The 20,239-nt window shown below is 40.0% G+C and overlaps 1 protein-coding gene across 1 annotated transcript in view; it reads left to right on the forward strand.

Moving 5' to 3' along the window:
* The window catches only part of LOC124595663, a 172,194-nt gene that overhangs the window by 77,639 nt on the left and 74,316 nt on the right, over nt 1–20,239 (forward strand). Inside the window, exons 7-8 of the mRNA XM_047134507.1 lie at nt 4,097–4,258; nt 8,038–8,213. Of these exons, the coding sequence (XP_046990463.1) occupies nt 4,097–4,258; nt 8,038–8,213 (338 nt within the window). The remainder of the gene's footprint in view (nt 1–4,096; nt 4,259–8,037; nt 8,214–20,239) is intronic.

The raw sequence follows: 20,239 nt of genomic DNA on the forward strand, positions 1-20,239 counted from the left end.
AACCCTGTCTCACTCCCTTCCCAACCACTGCTTCCCTTTCATACCCCTCGACTCTTATAACTGCCATCTTCTTTCTGTACGAATTGAAAATAGCCTTTCGCTCCCTGTATTTTACCCCTGCCACCTTTAGAATTTGAAAGAGAGTATTCCAGTCAACATTGTCAAAAGCTATCCCCAAGTCTACAAATGCTAGAAACATAGGTTTGCCTTTCCTTAATCTTTCTTCTAAGATAAGTCGTAGGGTCAGTATTGCATCACAGGTTCCAACATTTCTATGGAATCCAAACTGATCTTCCCCGAGGTGAGCTTCTACCAGTTTTCCATTCGTCTGTAAAGAATTCACGTTAGTATTTTGCAGCTGTGACTTATTAAACTGATAGTTTGGTAATTTTCACATCTGTCAACACCTGCTTTCTTTGGGATAGGAATTATGATATTCGTCTTGAAGTCTGAGGGAATTTCACCTGTCTGATACATCTTGCTCACCAGATGGTAGAGTTTTGTCAGGACAGGCTCTCCCAAGGCTGTCAGTAGTTCTAATGGAATGTTGTGTATTCCCGGGGCCTCGTTTTGACTCAGGTCTTTCAGTGCTCTGTCAAACTCTTCATGCAGTATCATATCTCCCATTTCATTTTCATCTACCTGCTCTTCCATTTCCATAATATTGTCGTCAAGAACATCGCCCCTGTATAGAACCTCTATATACTCCTTCCACCTTTCTGCTTTTCCTTCTTTGGTTAGAACTGGGTTTCCATCTGAGCTCTTGATATTCATGCAATTGGTTCTCGTTTCTCCAAAGGTCTCTTTAATTTTCCTGTAGGCAGTATCTAACTTACCCCTCATGAGATAAGCCTCTACATCCTTACATTTGTCCTCTAGCCATCTCTGCTTAGCCATTTTGCACTTCCTGTCGATCTCATTTTTGAGACGTTTGTATTCCTTTTTGCCTGCTTCACTTGCTGCATTTTTGTATTTTCTCCTTTCATCAATTAAATTCAGTGTCTCCTCTGTTACCCAAGAATTTCTACTAGCCCTCATCTTTTTACCTGCTTGATCCTCTGCTGCCTTCACTATTTCGTTCCTCAAAGCTACCCATTCTTCTTCTACTGTATTTCTTTCCTCCATTCCTGTCAATTGTTCCCTTACGCTCTCCCTGAAACTCTGTACAACCTCTGGTTCTTTCAGTTCATCCAGGTCCCATCTCCTTAAATTCCCACCTTTTTGCGGTTTCTTCAGTTTTAATCTACAGTTCATAAACAATAGATTGTGGTCAGAGTCCACATATGCCCCTGGAAATGTCTTACAATTTAAAACTAGGTTCCTAAATCTCTGTCTTACCATTATATAATCTATCTGAAACCTTTAAGTATCTCCAGGGTTCTTCCATGTATACAACCTTCTTTCATGATTCTTGAACCAAGTGTTAGCTATGATTAAGTTATGCTCTGTGCAAAATTCTACCAGGTGGCTTCCTCTTTCATTTCTTAGCCCCAATCCAGATTCACCTACTATGTTTCCTTCTCTTCCTTTTCCTACTGTCAAATTCCAGTCACCCACAACTATTAAATTTTCGTCTCCCTTCACTACCTGAATAATTTCTTTTATCTCATCATACATTTCATCAATTTCTTCATCATCTGCAGAGCTAGTTGGCATATAAACTTGTACTACTGTAGTAGGCATGGGCTTTGCATCTATCTTGGCCACAATAATGCGTTCACTGTGCTGTTTGTAGTAGCTTACCCGCACCCCTATTTTTTATTCATTATTAAATCTACTCCTGCCACCGAACTTCACTAATTCCCACTATATCTAACTTTAAGCTATCCATTTCCCTTTTTAAATTTTCTAACCTACCTGCCTCATTAAGGGATCTGACATTCCACGCTCCGATCTGTAGAACGCCAGTTTTCTTTCTCCTGATAACAACGTCCTCTTGAGTAGTCCCTGCCCGGAGATCCGAATGGGGGACTATTTTACCTCTGGAATATTTTACCCAAGAAGATGCCATCATCATTTAATCATACAGTAAAGCTGCATGGCCTCGGGAAAAATTACGGCTATAGTTTCCCCTTGCTTTCAGCCGTTCACAGTACCAAAACAGCAAGGCCATTTCGGTTAGTGATACAGGGCTAGATCAGTCAATCATCCAGACTGTTGCCCCTGCAACTACTGAAAAGGCTGCTGCCCCTCTTCAGGAACCACACGTTTGTCTGGCCTCTCAACAGATACCCCTCCGTTGTGGTTGCACCTACGGTACGGCTATCTGTATCGTTTAGGCATGCAAGCCTCCCCACCAACGGCAAGGTCCATGGCTCATTGGGGGGCTTCATTAGTACAATAACTTAAAAGACAGATTTGCAACTCAGAGCATAATAGTATCTTGAAAATAAAATTTGCCGAAGGATACATTTACACATCCTTAATCACAAGCTCAACAAAACACATTTACCCAACTTGGAAGTCAGCAACAGACTAACTCTGTAGAGAGTACACCTGCTCACACACATTGTAGATGAACGAAGATGTTATTAGTGTCAAAGACTGTAGTTTATGATACACTATTCGTCTCCAATGGGTAGAGTCCTCACAAGTGGTTAGAAGAAAATCGATATTTCATTTCATCATTTTTAAACAGTCTGTTATATTTTTTCCTTATAAGCATTACTTTCATGAAGATGTAAAATTATATTTAGGTTTTCCATCTGTTGCCTCCTATTAATTAGATATTTCATCACAGCAAGAATCGTGCTGTGCATGTAATCACATTTTATGATTTAGTAAAGTCTGTTACACCAATAAGTTCTTTATTTTACAAGCTTTTCAACTGAAGAAGTTTGTTCACAAAATAAACTACCACAGAGACAGCACCTCTGTTAATTTCCTTAACTATCCCTTTATAACATATCGCTTCTTGTATTTCTCATTATTAGCATCACTACAGATACCTCATTACACTTTGTCACTCCATCTTCCTCATTACCCTTCAACACTTCATTGAGTCCTTAATACTTCATTACATGTTACTTCATTTCATCACAGTTAAGTGCTGGAATCTCTGCTTTGCCTTTCTTACAACAATTGATCTTAAAGAATGACACTTTACAGCAACAACCAACCATATTATGGACAAAACTTTACCTCTCTTTATAAAAGACAAAACATTATTTATCACAGGCATTACTTTACTTCAAACAACATTTTTCTCCTTATTTCAGCTTGAAGGGCTTATCTCAAGACAAACAACATTGTTCATTTTACTTTAATTTCCTTTACTTTTGCCTGAAGAGCAATACTGTAACATTAGTACTGTAAAGAACTTTCTAATGTATCACTGAACTAATTTTCACTTTTAATGGAGTGAATTATTTTAACACTGTTTTTAGATATTGTCTCAACAATTAATGACGGTAGTGAGCCACAAATCATTAATTATATGTATAACTCTAAGTGTAACTGTTTTAAACAGAATGAATCATGTGGTGTAGTAACATAATTTTAGTTACATTTAAAAATGCTGCAGAACATTTTGTTTTTGTAATCAGAGTTACTCCTGACTCCCACACTTACTTTACCCTTGCATTAGAAATATATGAAGAGAAAATTTGTGATGAGATGACAAGCAATAGGGGCAGATCAAAAGAGATCTATTGGTTTTGTGGGAATTATACTGGGAAGATATCATTAAAATGTAATTTATACCTCACATCTTTTCACCTACATACGGTTGTTGTATTGGCATCTGGAGTAGTTTCCTTATTTGAACTGCTCTTATCATGTAGCTTCCTTATATTCATTTTGTAATTTCCATATGAATACATTCCTGTACTCCAATATATAAAGAAGAGTATTTTTTACTTTCATTTGCTATTTTGTGTACTGCTTTGGACTAGACAAATTAGTTTTCATTTGTGATTTTGTTCACTGCCTATATTATCCAGCTGCATATTAAAAACTTCTTGATTTGCAAAAGTATTTTTAATTTTTCTTATTTTCTATATTAGGAACTTATATTTACGTAGTATAAATGAGACAGATTTTATTTGAAGCAAGTAGCTTTATAACTGCCAATAATAGAGATTTACTATTTCATTAGGTGATCTGGCAGAAGTTGTCATACACCAGGGACCAAAGTCAGAGGCAATAAAAATTGGTACTCCAGGAGGCTGGAATGATTCAGTAATACCACACTGGTATTTTATCAACAGAGCAGAACAGACACAAATGACAGATGCAGAAATCAGAGGTGGTCTTGATGGTAAGTACTTTCATATGTACCAGATTTCAACACCCACTAATGTTGTGGAATCAGGACCTCATGAAAGAGTTCATAACACTTTGAAAATCTATTTAGATTATGTTGCAGATATTATTTAGTTAATTCTATAGCATCAAAAGCCAAATATTAGCGTTATCCTAACATAGTGTAAGTATGTGCACAAGAAATTTTCATTTTATCATTCAGGGGGGGGGGGGGGTCATTGTGTTTGTTGTATTAAAGGTTGCAAAAGACATGAGAGAATTTGTAAGAGGGTTTGATCTCTGGTACTGGCAAGAATTACCCATGTTAGAAAGACACCTTAAAACAAAGGATAGAACGAGGTTTGTTAGAAGGGTAGGTGAAAATTTGTAAAAATGCAGATGAAAGACAAAATTAAGCTTTTTTCAGATCTGTTTCAAATGCATGGAGTAAATACTAAATTGTTTAAGGTTGAGTCTGGCAGACAAACAAGATTATTATTTCTTTAATAATGCCATAACTATTTTTGCATTGGTAGAAAACACTATATTCTGCAGTGATCAATGCCATCTCTTTAGAATTATTGTTTGAAATTTTAATAGGTATCTCATTTTATTTCTGCTTCTGGAAATTTTCTCAATAAATTCCAACTTGACTACAAATATATGACCTCTTTCACTGACACTTTCTTGTAATCAATTTCATATACACTAATAATTGTTTTACTTTTGACATACAGTCATATAAACAAACCTGAAGTACTGACATGGGGAATTATCATTCAGTTATGTATTGCCATAATATCCATCCCCATGAGTGATGACAACTTACAAACTGAATTAAATACAACCCAACAAATAGCATCAAACAGTGGGTACACTCCTGCCCTGGTGAGCACCATAATGCATAAAAAACAGAAACAGCAGGTTTCCTCTCTTCTTTACCATGTCCTCAATCCACCACCACAAGACATCAATAAAGATAATATTATGAAAGGGATAGACTGCTACTTGTCGTATAGTAGAGATGCTGAGTCACAGACAGGCATAACAAAAAGACTACTAAACAAGTAAGTTTTCAGCCAAAAGGCATTCATCTGAATTAGGCAACATACACGCACACACACATTCATGTATATGCAACTCACACAAACATGACTGTGTGTCACATATTTTATCTACATTCAATAGTTTTACATTGCATTTTTACTGAAAGAGTTTTTCTCACTGTACTCATACAACAAACATTAACATCTTTGGAACCCAGCTAAAATATTCTGTATGTGTACTATTTTAATATATTTGATCCTATAAAAACTTTATAGCTACAAATATTTGTTATTGTACCTGATGGTGGCATAGCAAATGAAAATCAGTTTGTGATATAAAATACTAAACATCATAGAGCATTACACCAATGTTGTGTGTGTTTTCATTAATAATGTATAAGATAGTCCATCAAGAGCTCACAGAATGCTTAATCAATGCAATTTTAAACTTCCTTAACTTGTCCATCTATGAAAAAATACCATGCATAAAATACTCCCTGCCACCACCCCTCCTTTCTCATCTCCACTGACACACACACACACACACACACACACACACACACACACACACACACACACACACACATTAATAACAGAAGATTTAAGTAATCATAAGATGAAGACTGCTCTATGTGGTACGTTTGGTTTCCTCAACATTGCGTGTACTGTGTGAATGTTTTGTTAAGTGTTGTATGCTTCTGTTACACTATTACTTTTGTTATTGGACATGAATTTCCATCTGTAGGTTTCAAATCATCCTAATCTATATCTACATCGACATCTACATGGATACTATCCAAATCACATTCAAGTGCCTGGCAGAGGGTTCATCAAACCACCTTCACAATTCTCTATTATTCCAATCTTGTGTAGCACGCGGAAAGAATGAACACCTATATCTTTCTGTACGAGCTCTGATTTCCCTTATTTTATCATGGTGATCATTCCCCCCTATGTAGATTGGTGTCAACAAAATATTTTTGCATTCAGAGGAGAAAGTTGGTGATTGGAATTTCATGAGAAGATTCCGTCGCAACGAAAAACGCCTTTCTTTTAATGATTTTCCGCCCGAATCCTGTATCATTTGTGTGACACTCTCTCCCATATTTCATGATAATACGAAACGTGCTGCCTTTCTTTGAACTTTTTTGATGCACTCCGTCAGTCCTATTTGGTAAGGATCCCACACTGCGCAGCTGTATTCTAAAATAGGATGGGCAAGCATAGTGTAGGCAGTCTCCTTAGTAGGTCTCTTACAGTTTCTAAGTGTCCTGCCAATAAAACACAGTCTTTGGTTAGCCTTCCCCACAACATTTTCTGTGTGTTCCTTCCAATTTAAATTGTTTGTAATTGTAATAACTAGGTATTTAGTTGAATTTACGGCTTTTAGATTAGTCTGATTTATCGTGTAACCAAAGTTTAACGAGTTCTTTTAGCACTTGTGTGGATGATCTCACACTTTTCGTTATTTAGGGTCAACTGCCAATTTTCACACCATTCAGATATCTTTTCTAAATTGTTTTGCAGTTTGTTTTGATCTTCTGATGACTTTATTAGTCGATAAATGACAGCGTCATCTGCAAACAACAAAAGCCGGCTGCTCAGATTGTCTCCAACATCATTTATATAGATAAGGAACAGCAAAGGGCCTATAACACTACCTTGGGGAATGCCAGAAATCATTTCTGTTTTACTCGATGACTTTCGGTTATTTACTATGAACTGTGACCTCTCTGACAGGAAATCACAAATCCAGTCACATAACTGAAACGATATTCCATAAGCACACAATTTCACTATGAGCCCCTTGTGTGGTACAGTGTCAAAAGCCTTCCAGAAATCCAGAAATACAGAATCAATCTGAAATCCCTTGTCAATAGCACTCAACACTTCATGTGAATAAAGAGTTAGTTGTGTTTCACAGGAATGAGGCTTTCTAAACCCATGTTGACTGTGTGTCAATAGACCATTTTCTTCAAGGTAATTCATAATGTTCAAACACAATATATGTTTTAAAATCCTGCTGCACATTGACATTAATGATATGGGCCTGTAATTTAGTGGATTACTTCTATTACCTTTCTTGAATATTGGTGTGACCTGTGCAACTTTCCAGTCTTTGGGTGTGGATCTTTCATTGAGCGAATGGTTGCATATGAATTTTAAGTATGGAGCCTAATTGGTATACAGTCTGGACCACAAGACTTGCCTTTATTAAGTGTTTTAAGTTGCATCACTACTCCGAGGATATTTACTTCTACATTACTCATGTTGACAGCTGTTCTCGATTCTAATTATGGAATATTTATTCTTTTGTGAAGGCATTTTGGAAGGCTGTGTTTAGTGACTCTGCTTTGGCAGCACTGTCTTTGATAGTATCTCCATTGCTATCATGCAGAGAAGGCATTGATTATTTCTTGCCACTAAAATACTTCACATACAAGCAAAATCTCTTTGGATTTTCTGCCAGGTTTCGAGACAAAGTTTCATTGTGGAAACTGTTATAGGCATCTCACATTGAAGTCCGCACTAAATTTCAAGCTTCTGTAAAAGATCGCCAATCTTGATGCAGCTAGAAAGTTCATTTTTTATTTGAAAACAAAAGAAGCAACAGAAACTGAACCTACATACTGTTCACTGTGTTCTTCCTTGAATTCAGTGCGCAAAGTACATAATACCAATAATAAAACTAGTATTCAGGGCATTTTCTTCTCTGCTGTCTTCCTCTTATATAGCCTCTCAATTACAGGTTTAATAATTGCAAAGAATATTGTATCATGGAGAAGTCAGAAGCCAAATCTTAGACTGTCACATATTCTACAACAGTATTACTCAGAGAAAGGTGTTCTAAACACGCCGTACAAAGCATGCTCCAGGCGAGAGCAGTATGCAGCTGTCACACCAGAAACTGAAATGAAAGCTCAGGTTAGTAACATTTTCAGTACATTTAAAGATGTTGGTACTCTGAAGTCAAACATGTATGTGTGCTTATTGCAAATAAACTTGAATGTATTTCCTAACCTGTAGTAGAAAATTGTTTCTTTGTGCAAACAGTCACAAGAGTTAATAACCCTTTGGAAATACTGTAATTTTTCTTTATTTATTTATATGCAAAAGAGTAATGTTCATTTAATGGATGATTTGTTAAGCAGAAAGGACAAACCTCAAATTCCTGTTTCTGATCTTGCCACTCTCATAATGGCTGTTAGCACAGTTGCATGTCTTTTCACTGACTAATTTGATTTCTTGTTTCAGTTTCACAAATATTTTCACTGCACAATTAAAATATGTAAAAAAGGGTGCTTTTTCATAGCAGCATGTTATTTGTTTCAATTTATTTATTTTCTGCATGTAACACCGATCGTTACATGTTGACCAATACGAACTATGTACATTTACAGCATTGTTTGTGCACACATATAGATATGTTTACAATATTGTATAATTATTTAATGTATATGGCAGGATAACAATTCACTCCTTAGTGTAACACTTTTTTTATACACAAATTAACAGTAAAATTACTGCTAGGGCAGGACTGTTGCTTACATTATTATGCATGTTAGTTTCAAGTTACATGACCATCTAAGGATAAAGTACTGCTTAAGTCACATTTTAAAAGTGCCTCCACACAACATCTGAAAATCATTTGGTATAAAATTATGAAAAGTATCTCCTTTCACATAAAGGTTTTTTCCTGTTAGCGTTAATCTTCTGTTTACAATAGAAAATATATTTATGTCTCATATCATAGCTGTGGATTTGTCTGTACCTATTTGTGACCTTAGTGTCTTATTTCATTCACATAAAATTCATAGCATATCATTTACATGAAATAAATAGTGCAATGATAGAAGATTATGTATTTTTAGAAAAACAAGACAAAAGAGATTCTGCCTCACAGACAGATGATAAAAGCAAAAAACAATCATTTCTGTTTCATTTTCTGAATTTTATGGCACTCTCAACTCATTTAGCTGAAGTGATGGATATACAGTTGGGGGGGGGGGGGGGGGGGGGAGGGGGGAGCAAGGCGATTGCTACACACTGTAAGATAACAAGCTGAGCTGCAGACAGGCACAACGAAAAGACTGTTATACACTAAGTTTTCAGGCAAAACTTTCTTCAGAAAAGAAAGGAACACACACACACACACACACACACACAATCACCATCTCTGGCCCCTTTAGGTGGACTGCAACATTTATGTTCAACAAAAGCAGCAGTCAAAAGTGGGGCAGGGATGGGGAGAGAGAGAAGAGTTCTGTCTGTTGGAGTGTGCAAGGACCATGTACCAGGTGGCATAACAAGGCTCAGACAGCAGCGGGAGGCTGTTGGCCAGTGGGCAAGAGTGGTGCGAAGAGAGGAAGAGGGGGGGGGGGGGGGCAAGGCAAGTGAGAAAGGAGAGGAGAGGAGCAGAGAGGGCAAAAGACTGGTGAGTGCATTGGCAGAGAGCAAGCACAGTGTGAGGATGAGGGGATGTGAATTGTAAAGAGGTCTAGGGCAGAAGGGACAGAGACTGTTGGGTAAGCATGTGGGGACAGTAGGTTATCACAGATTATAATTTTGGGAGTGAAGAATATGTTGTAAAGAAAAACTCCCATCTGTGGAGTTCAGAAAGACTGGTGGTGGAGGGGATAATCCACATGGCCTGGGTTGTGAGGCAGCCATTAAAATCATGCATGTTTTATTCAGCTAGATGTTGTGCCACAGTGTGGTCCACTTTGTTGTTGAACCACAGTTTGGTGGTGCCATTCATCTTGATAGATAGCTGGCTGGTAGTCATACCAATATGAAAATCTTTACAATAATTGCAGTGGAGCTGGTAAATGACAGTGCTGCTTTCAGAGATGGTGTCACCTTTTGAGGAGGTAGGATAAGCCTGTCACAGGATTAGGATAGGAAGTGTTGGGTGGATGATTGGGCAGGTCTTGCATCTGGGTCACCTGTGGCAAGGATCTCGGACTGGGAATGGCATAGGGATGGGTGAGGATATTGTGGAGGTTGGGTGGGTGACAGAACATCGCTTTAGGAGGGGTGGGAATGATCTTGGGCAGAATGTCCCTCATTTCAGGGCATGATGGTAGATAGTCAAAGCCATGACAAAGGATGAGGTTCAGTTTTTCTAGTTTTGGGTGATACTGGGTAATGAAGGGGGAACTCCATTGCAGCTGGTTTTTGGGGGTGGTGAGAGGTTTGGGAGTGTGTGGAGGTATGATGGAAATCTGTTTGCAGATTTGGTCTGGGGCTTAGTGCCTATTTGCGAAGGCTTTTGTGAGACCTTCAGCATACTGGCCAAGAGAGTTCTTGTTCCAGCAGATACGTCATCCTCTGGTGGCCATCTGTATGGGAGGGATTTTTTGATGGGAAAGAATGGCAGCTGTCAAAATGCAGGTACTGTTAGTGGTTGGTGAGTTTAATGTGGACAGAGGTGTGGATGGAGCCATCAGAGAGAGGAGGTCAACATCCTGGAAAGTGGCACACTGGATTGAGGAAGCTACATCAGCAGTGACAAGTAGGGACCTAGGAGGTAAGGGGGTGAGGATGGTGGAGAATCAGTGAAGGAAGCCATTGATATCTTTGATGTGAGAGGCTAGATTTTGGACAAGTGGTTGGAGGTGTTGGTCAGTGAGAGCCAAAATTATTACCATAGGTGCACAATAACGGCTACAATAGGGCATCCAGAATTGTTGGGTTTGGAGGTTTTGGGAAGCATGTAGGAAATGGTTGTATGGGTCGTCATGGAGGTGAGGAGGGAAATGGGTTCAGGGAAGAGGTTCTGGGAAGGGCCTAAGACTTTAAGACGTCTCTCATGGAATCACTCTGGCAGGGTTACTAGGTGGAACAGTCAGACAGGTGGCAGAGGTGACTGAAATTCATAATGACAGTGATGGATCCTCTCATTATGTACTGCTGTGACCAGCTAGTAGAAAGCCTTTGCCGATTGTCTTACTCATCCACCTATAAACTCTGCCAGAGTGATCCCATCCCAAAAGGTCAACATAAACTTCAATCCGTGCTTACAGGCTTTGTACCTTCCCAGGACCTCTCTCCTGAATCCATTTCCCTCCTCACCTCCATGACACCCTGCACACCAACTTTCTACAGGTTCCCCAAAATCCACAAAGCTATCAATCCTGGGTGCTCCATTGTAGCTGGTCCTTATGTCCCCATGGAAAGAATTTTGGTCCACCTTGATCACCACCTCCAACCAATTGCCCAAAATCTAGCCCCACACATCAAAGATACCGACCACTTCAGCTTATCTGCAGTGTCAAGAACTCCCTTGCACAGTATGCTGAAGGTCTCAAAAAGTCATCACAACAGGCACTATTCCACAGACCTAGTCCACAAGCAGATTTCCCAAGCTCTATCCCAACACGTCTCAATTGTCCCACCACTATGAGGAACCAGCTACAATGGGGCGCCCTCTTCGTCACCCAGTACCAACTCAGACTGGAACAATTTAACCACATCCTTCGCAGGCCTCTGAAAGCCCTGAAAAGAGGGACATCCTACCCACGATCCTTCCCAACCTTCGTAAAGTTGTGTCCTGTTGTCCACCCAACCTCCACAGCATCCTAGTCCATCCCTATGCCAATCCAAATCCCAGCCCTTGCCAGAGGGATCATATCCTTGTGGAAGACCCAGGTGCAAGACTTGCCCAGTCCACCCACCCAACACTTCTATTCCAGTCCTTGTCATAGGCTTTTCCTACCCCATCAGATGCCAGGCCACCTGTAAAAGCAACCATTTCACATAGTAGCTCTGCTGCAATAATTGCACAGCTTTTTATATTGGTATGACTACCAACCAGCTGTTTAACAGGATGAATGACCACTGTCAAATTATGCGCAAGAACAAAGTCAACCACCCTGTGGCACAACATGCAGTTGAACATAATGTGCTTGATTTTAATTGTTGCTTCACAACCTGGGTCGTTTGGGCTCTCCGCTCCACCACCAGCTTTTCTGAACTGGACAGATGGGTGTTATCCTTACATCACATACTTCACTCCAGAAATTATTCTACTCTCAAACTATGATAACCTACTGTCCCCACACTCTCTATCCAACAGTTGCTGCTCCTACACTTCCTCCCATTTCATATCCCCTCAGCCTTGTTGTGCTCACTCTCTGCCAGTCCATCCATCCCCATCTGTCCCCTTCTCTGCTCCTTTCCTTTTCCAGTGCCCATCCTCCTCCCCCTCCACCCAGCATCTCCTTCCTCATAGTCTGCTGACACTGCCCAAGCCTTGTCCTGCTGGTTTCTACAGTACTCCCTTTACACCGCCAGAAAGCACTCTTCTCTTCCCCACCCATACTCTACAAACCCTCCCCCTTTTGTGCCCCACTCCCAACTGCTGCCCTTGTTCAGTGCAACAATTGCAGTCTGGCTCAAGTAGCTGGAGACAGCAATTATGTGCGCATGATGTCTACCTGATTGTGGTATGTGTGTGTGTTCTCTTTTCTTTTCTGAAGATTGTTTGGCTGAAAGCTTAGTGTGTAAACAGCGTTTGTGTTATGCCTGTCTGCAACTCAGGGTGTCACCATTATGGTGAGAAACAATCTATACTTTTTATGATTGTTGATATTCCAGTCTGGACTTTCCATTTATTGAAGATTAGGATAGAATGTCCTGTCAACATTGAGGTGATTAGTGATGGAGCACAAGCTCGAATTACTGCAAAAATTCAGAAGGAAATCAACTGTACTCTTTCAAAGAAATCTTTCCAACATTTGCTGGGAGCTATTTAGCGAAGTCACAGAAAATGTAAATTGGGATGGTCGGATGTGGGTTTGAACCATTGTCCTTCTGAATGTAAGTCCAGTGTGCTAACCAATGCGCCACTTTGCTCAGTGAAATCCAATTTAAGTGGGTCTTGCACTTTGAGAAGACCACATTATGGTGAAAATTTGTCAGCCATTTTCCCATATAAAAGGTATTTTAGATAAACTGTAGTATGTCTGTGTTTTGCACATTAGACTCCAAGAATGGATTGTTTTACATTGATATTGTAGAGGTGAGCCAAAAGTATAAGCCTACTTTGTTTGTGACATACTTAGGAGAGTTCCAGTGCAATAAAGTTCAGTTTATATTATTAGATGTGTCTGCAGTTTTCCACTGCTTTATAAATGTTTCTTGGATATTAGCTCTATAGAACACTGTATTTATTTACCCTGATATTATTTTAATACCAATTAGAATGAGGATGACACACTTAATTTCATTTCAAATGAGATCCATCCTTCACTAAATCCTCCCCACTCCACCAAGAGTGTCTTTCCGCCATCCGCCTAACCTTTGTAATCTCTTGGTTCATCCCTATGAAATCCCCAAACCACCTTCGCTACCCTCTGGCTCCTACCCTTGTAATCGCCCCCAGTGTAAAACCTGTCCCATGCACCCTCCCACCACCACCTACTCCAGTCCTGTAACCCGGAAGGTGTACACGATCAAAGGCAGAGCCACGTGTGACAGCACCAATGTGATTTACCAACTGACCAGCCTACACTGTGAAGCAACAAACTGTCCATTTCCATGAACGGACACAGGCAGACAGTGTTTGTTGGTAATGAGGATCACCCTGTGGCTAAACATGCCTTGGTGCACGGCCAGCACATCTTGGCACAGTGTTACACCGTCCGGGTCATCTGGATACTTCCCACTGACACCAACCTATCAGAACTCCGGAGATGGGAACTTTCCCTTCAACATATCCTCTCTTCCCATTACCCACCAGGCCTCAACCTCCGCTAATTTCAAGTTGCCTCCGCTCATACCTCACCTGTCATTCAATATCATCTTTGCCTCTGTACTTCCGCCTTGACTGACATCTCTACCCAAACTCTTTGCCTTTACATATGTGTGCTTGTGTCTGTTATGTGCGGATGGATATGTGTGTGTGTGTGAGTGTATACCTGTCCCTTTTCCCCCCCAAGGTAAGTCTTTCCGCTCCCGGGATTGTAATGACTCCTTAACCTCTCCCTTAAAACCCACATCCTTTCGTCTTTCCCTCTCCTTCCCTCTTTCCTGATGAAGCAACCGTGGGTTGTGAAAGCTTGAAATTTGTGTGTGTGTGTGTGTGTGTGTGTGTGTGTGTGTGTGTGTGTGTGTTTGTGTTTGTGTTTGTTATTGTTTCTATCAATGTACCAACGCTTTCGTTTGGTAAGTTACAGAATCTTTGTTTTATATATATATGTATTATTAGTTCACTGCCCTGTAATGCATCACACTAGCCAAAACAGCCCCAATGTGAATGCTTTTCTTCAATATGGGATGAGTTGGCTCAGCTGTTGTGAATAAGTGTGTTGGAAGAGCTCCCAAGGGTCATGTACCTGTGATACCTCAGCTTCTATCCTCTCCTGTGGATCCTGTCTCCACTTGACTGTGAGTGGCATGTCAATGGTATATCTAGGGGTCCTGTATAGGGTGGACAGGGACGAGGGAGGAGTCATGGTGTTGTACTAATCCCCCTAACCAACAAGTTTGAGGTGCTTTCTGCCTCTCACTGAAACTGAACCAGTGGGACTCACCTCAATTTATTTGGTGAAACCTATTTTGTCTGGTGCCCCCAGAGGAGACAAATGCAAAAGAGTAGGGGGTCTATTAATTGTCGGCAATTCAAACACTTGGGAAATGATGGTGTCCCTTAGGGAAATTGCAGCAAGTGACAGGAAAGGGCACCAGGGGCACTCATGGCGTATGCCTGGGGGCCTCATTCAGCATACTGAAGAGATTATTCCAGCAGCCATTGAGGCAACAGAGTGCAACAAATTGCAGACTGTGGTGAGACTGTGGGCCCCAAGGTGATATTCAGGTCATTCCAGTGACTGGCAGAGGAGGTTGAGAAGACCAGCCTGAGATGTGGAGTTTCAGTGAAGCTCACAATTTGCAGTATTGTCCGCAGAACTGACTGTGACCATTTGGTTCTGAGTCAGGAGGAAGGACTAAACCAGAGACATTAAAGTTTCTGTGACAAGCTTGGATACAACTTCGTGGACTTGCACCTCTTGAGAGCTGTAGGGCCCACATAAATGGGTCAGATGTGCACTATATGTCAGAGGCTGCTACTCAGATGCCTGTGCATGAGGTGCACACAAGGGTCATTTAGATTGGGTGACTCTCCATCCAATCCAATTAATGACAGCTATAGGAAACCCAGAAGTGTCAGTGTAAGGTTGGAAGAAATGTGTCCCACAGGTGATAGTATGAAAATCTTATTGGTTAACTGCCAAAGCATTTGCAACAAAGTGCCAGAGTTTGAAGTACTCATGAAAAGCAATGTTAGGTATAGATAACTGGTTGAAACCTGAGATCTTTAGCAGTGAGTTTTTTGGTGAAAATGTAAGTATACAGGGTGTTACAAAAAGGTACGACCAAACTTTCAGGAAACATTCCTCACACACAAATAAAGAAAAGATATTATGTGGACATGTGTCTGGAAGTGCTTAATTTCCATGTTACAGCTCATTTTAGTTTCGTCAGTATGTACTGTACTTCCTCGATTCACCACCAGTTGGCCCCATTGAAGGAAGGTAATGTTGACTTTGGTGCTTGTGTTGACATGCGACTCATTGCTCTACAGTACTAGCATCAAGCACATCAGTACGTAGCATCAACAGGTTAGTGTTCATCATGAACGTGGTTTTGCAGTCAGTGCAATGTTTACAAATGCAGAGTTGGCAGATGCCCATTTGATGTATGGATTAGCATGGAGCAATAGCTGTGGCGTGGTACGTTTGTATCGCGACAGATTTCCAGAATGAAGGTGTCCCAACAGGAAGATGTTCGAAGCAATTGATCGGCGTCTTAGGGAGCACGGAACATTCCAGCCTATGACTCGCGATTGGGGAAGACCTAGAATGACGAGGACACCTGCAATGGATGAGGCAATTCTTCATGCAGTTGACGATAACCCTAATGTCAGTGTCAGAGAAGTTGCTGCTGTAAAGGGTAACATTGACCACGTCAGTGTATGGAGAGTGCTACAGGAGAACCAGTTGTTTTCGTACCATGTACAGCATGTGCAGGCACTATCAGCAGCTGATTGGCCTCCACGGGTACACTTGTGCGAATGGTTCATCCAACAACGTGCCAATCCTCATTTCAGTACAAATGTTCTCTTTATGGACGAGGCTTCATTCCAACATGATCAAATTGTAAATTTTCACAATCAACATGTGTGGGCTGACAAGAATCCGCACGCAATTGTGCAATCATGTCATCAACACAGATTTTCTGTGAACGTTTGGGCAGGCATTGTTGGTGATGTCTTGATTGGATTGGGCCCCATGTTCTTCCACCTACACTCAATGGAGCATGTTATCATGATTTCATACGGCATACTCTACCTGTGCTGCTAGAACATGTGCCTTTACATGTACGACACAACATGTGGTTCATGCACAATGGAGCTCCTGCACATTTCAGTCGAAGTGTTCGTACGCTTCTCAACAGCAGATTCGGTGACCGATGGATTGGTAGAGGTGGACCAATTCCATGGCCTCCACACTCTCCTGACCTCAACCCCCTTGACTTTCATTTATGGGGGCATTTGAAAGCTCTTGTCTACGCAACCCCGGTACCAAATGTAGAGACTCTTCGTGCTCGTATTGTGGACGGCTGTGATACAATACACCGTTCTCCAGGGCTGCATCAGCGCATCAGGGATTCCATGCGACAGAGGGTGGATGCATGTATCCTCGCTAACGGAGGACATTTTGAACATTTCCTGTAACAAAGTGTTTGAAGTCACGCTGGTACGTTCTGTTGCTGTGTGTTTCCATTCCATTATTAATGTGATTTGAAGAGAAGTAATAAAATGAGCTCTAACATGGAAAGTAAGTGTTTCCGGACACATGTCCACACAACATATTTTCTTTCTTTGTGTGTGAGGAATGTTTCCTGAAAGTTTGGCCATACCTTTTTGTAACACCCTGTATATCAGAAGGATAGGCAAATGGGAAATGGTGGTGGTGTATTTGTCACAATAGACAAGAAACTCACATCTCCTGATGTAACTGAAAACTTTAGAGGAAACCCCAGTTCTCTTGTACATAAGTTTCTGGAGATTTTAATCATCTAAAACTCAATTGGGAAAAAAGTTTTGTTAGTGGTGGGTATGATCCCTCTTGTGATGGAAATATATTTGATCTAATGGCAACAAATAGATCAGACCTCTTTGAGGATGTTCACATCAAAACTGGTATCAGTGACCATGGTGCGGTTGTGGCAACAATGATTACCAAAGTGCAAAGGACAATTGCGACAACAAGAAAGACATATAAGTTAAGTAAACTAGAGAAAAACTGAGTTATGTCATATTTCAGTGAGTAACTTGAAACTTTCAGCACAAGTCAGGAACAAGTAGAGAAACTATGACTCAGGTTTAAAAGAGTAATTGATCATGGACTGGATAGATATGTATTCACTAGAACAGTTCGTAATGGGAGTGAACGTTCATGGTATTCAGTCACTGTAAGGAAACTTCTAAAGAAACAGAGATTACTGCACAATAGGTTAGGCTTTGGATAGAGAGAGATGCTGAATGAAACACGTTTGACTGTCAGGAGAGAATTGCGTGATGCCTTCAGTGGCTACTGTAGTAGAATATTGTCAAAAGATATTTCACAAAATGCAAAGAAATTCTAGTCACATGTAAAGGCTGTCAGTGGCACCAAAATTAGTGTCCAGGAACTGGAATTGAGGGTCACAAAGCGAAAGCTGAGATGCTTAATTCTGTTTCCAAGCGCTCCTTTAAAGGGAAAATCCAGAATTGCCCCAAGTTAGTTCTCATACCACTGAAAAGATAAATGAGATAAGTATTAGTGTCAGTGGTGTTGAAAAACAGCTGAAATAATTATAACTGAACAAAGCAATAGGGCATGATGGAATCTCTATCAGATTCTGTACTGAATTTGCAGTTGACTTAGACCCTCTTCTAACTATAATCTATTGTAGAACAATAAACTTGGAACAAAAAACTGGACTCATTTCTTGGTGAAAAGCACAGGCACACTCACCTACAAGGAGAGTAGTAGAAGGGATTCACAAATCTATGATCCAGTATCTTTGACACCAATTTGTTGTAGTATCTTAGAACATATTCTGAGCTCAAACATGTATCTTGCACAGAATGACCACCTCAATGCCAACCAGCATGGATTCTGAATACATCAATCATGTGAAACCCAACTCACACTTTTCTCAAGACATACTGAAAGCTTTGGATCAAGGCATTCAGGTAGACACAGTATTTCTTGATTTCCAAAATACATTTGACTCAGTACCACAACAGCACTTATTGTTGAAAGTATGATCATATGGGGTGTCAAGTGAAAGTTTTGACTATGTTGAGCACTTCTTGATAGAGAGGGTGCAGCATGTTATCTTGGATTGAGAGTCATTGTCAGATGTGGAAGTAAGTCCAGGAGTGCCCAAGGGAAGTGTGTTGAGACCCTTGCTGTTCCTGTTGTATATTAATACCTTGCACTCAATACTAACAGTAACCTCAACCTTTTTACAGAAGATGCAGACATCTATGATGAAGTATTATGTGGAAGAAACTGCATAAATATTTAGGCAGATTTTGGTAAGATTTCAAAATGGGTTAAAGATTGGCAACTAACTTTAAATGCTCAGAAATGTGAAACTGTGTGACTTCACAAAGCAGAATAATGTAGTATCCTATGACTTTAATATCAATGAGTCACTGTTGGAATTGGCCAGCTCATACAAATTCCTGGGTGTAACGCTTTGTAGGGATGTGAAATGGAATGATAATATAGGTTCAGTTGTGGGTAAAGCAGGTGGTAGACTTTCATTTATTGGTAGACTACTGGGAGAGTGTGATCAGTTTACAAAGGAGATTGCTTACAAATCACACAAGTGACTGGTTCTAGAATATTGTGTCAGTATGTGGGACCCACACCAAATTTGAATAATGGGATATTGAAAGTATACAGAGAAGAGCAGCATGAATGGTCACAGGTTTGTTTGATCCATGAGAGAGTGTCACAGAGATACTGAAGAAACTGAACTGGAAGACTCTTGAAAATAGATGTAACCTATCACAAGAAATTTACTAATAAAGTTTCAAGAACCATCTTTAAATGATGACTGTGGGAATATACTATAATCCCCTATGTATTGCTCACATGGGGAACATGATGATAAGATTAGAATAACTACTGCACACACAGAGGTATTCAACCAATCATTCTTCCCACCCTCCATACATGTATGGAAGAGAAAGAAACCCTATTAACAGGTACAATTGGATGCACTCTCTGCCATGCACCTCATGGTGTTTGCAGAGTATAGATGCAGATTTAGATTCAGTTTCAAAAATTTACAGTGAAAAATACAAAACTGAACTACACAAAGTTGCAAGCAAAGATGGCTTTGATGCTGTGCTATTACAGAAATCTCCATATGATGGCAATATTATATCTAGTTTCTAACATGAGTAAAAACACACCTCAACAAAAAAAATTGCAGAAGTTATGATCTTAAGGTCTTAGCAATTGTTAATGCCTTAAACAAATTCTGTGTTTGTTTACTAGAAATGCATATTAAAATTGCAATAGATTATTCTGCATCTCAAAAGACCTTGAATAAGAAGTACTGAGAATAGCAAGTGGTGTGTTAGTTTTGAAGTATATTGTTTCATCATCTTAAATCAGGATTTTTTGAAATATGGAACATGTAGATGGTTTTTTTTTCTTTTTCTTTTTTTTCTTTTTGCAGAAATGTTAATTGGTACAATCAGAAAAACTCAAGAGAAGAATGTTAGTTTGGCAATGATCAAAACTTCCTCAAAGTGTGATTTAGTGAGAGTTGGACTTCTTTTCAAGTTCAGTGATGGAAGAGAGATTCCAGTGATTTCACATGCATGAGAAAGTACATTACACCATTAACTGAACCAAAGAGGAACTAAAACATGATTG

This window comes from Schistocerca americana, chromosome 2 (assembly GCF_021461395.2).
Source record: "Schistocerca americana isolate TAMUIC-IGC-003095 chromosome 2, iqSchAmer2.1, whole genome shotgun sequence".
Taxonomy (NCBI): domain Eukaryota; kingdom Metazoa; phylum Arthropoda; class Insecta; order Orthoptera; family Acrididae; genus Schistocerca; species Schistocerca americana.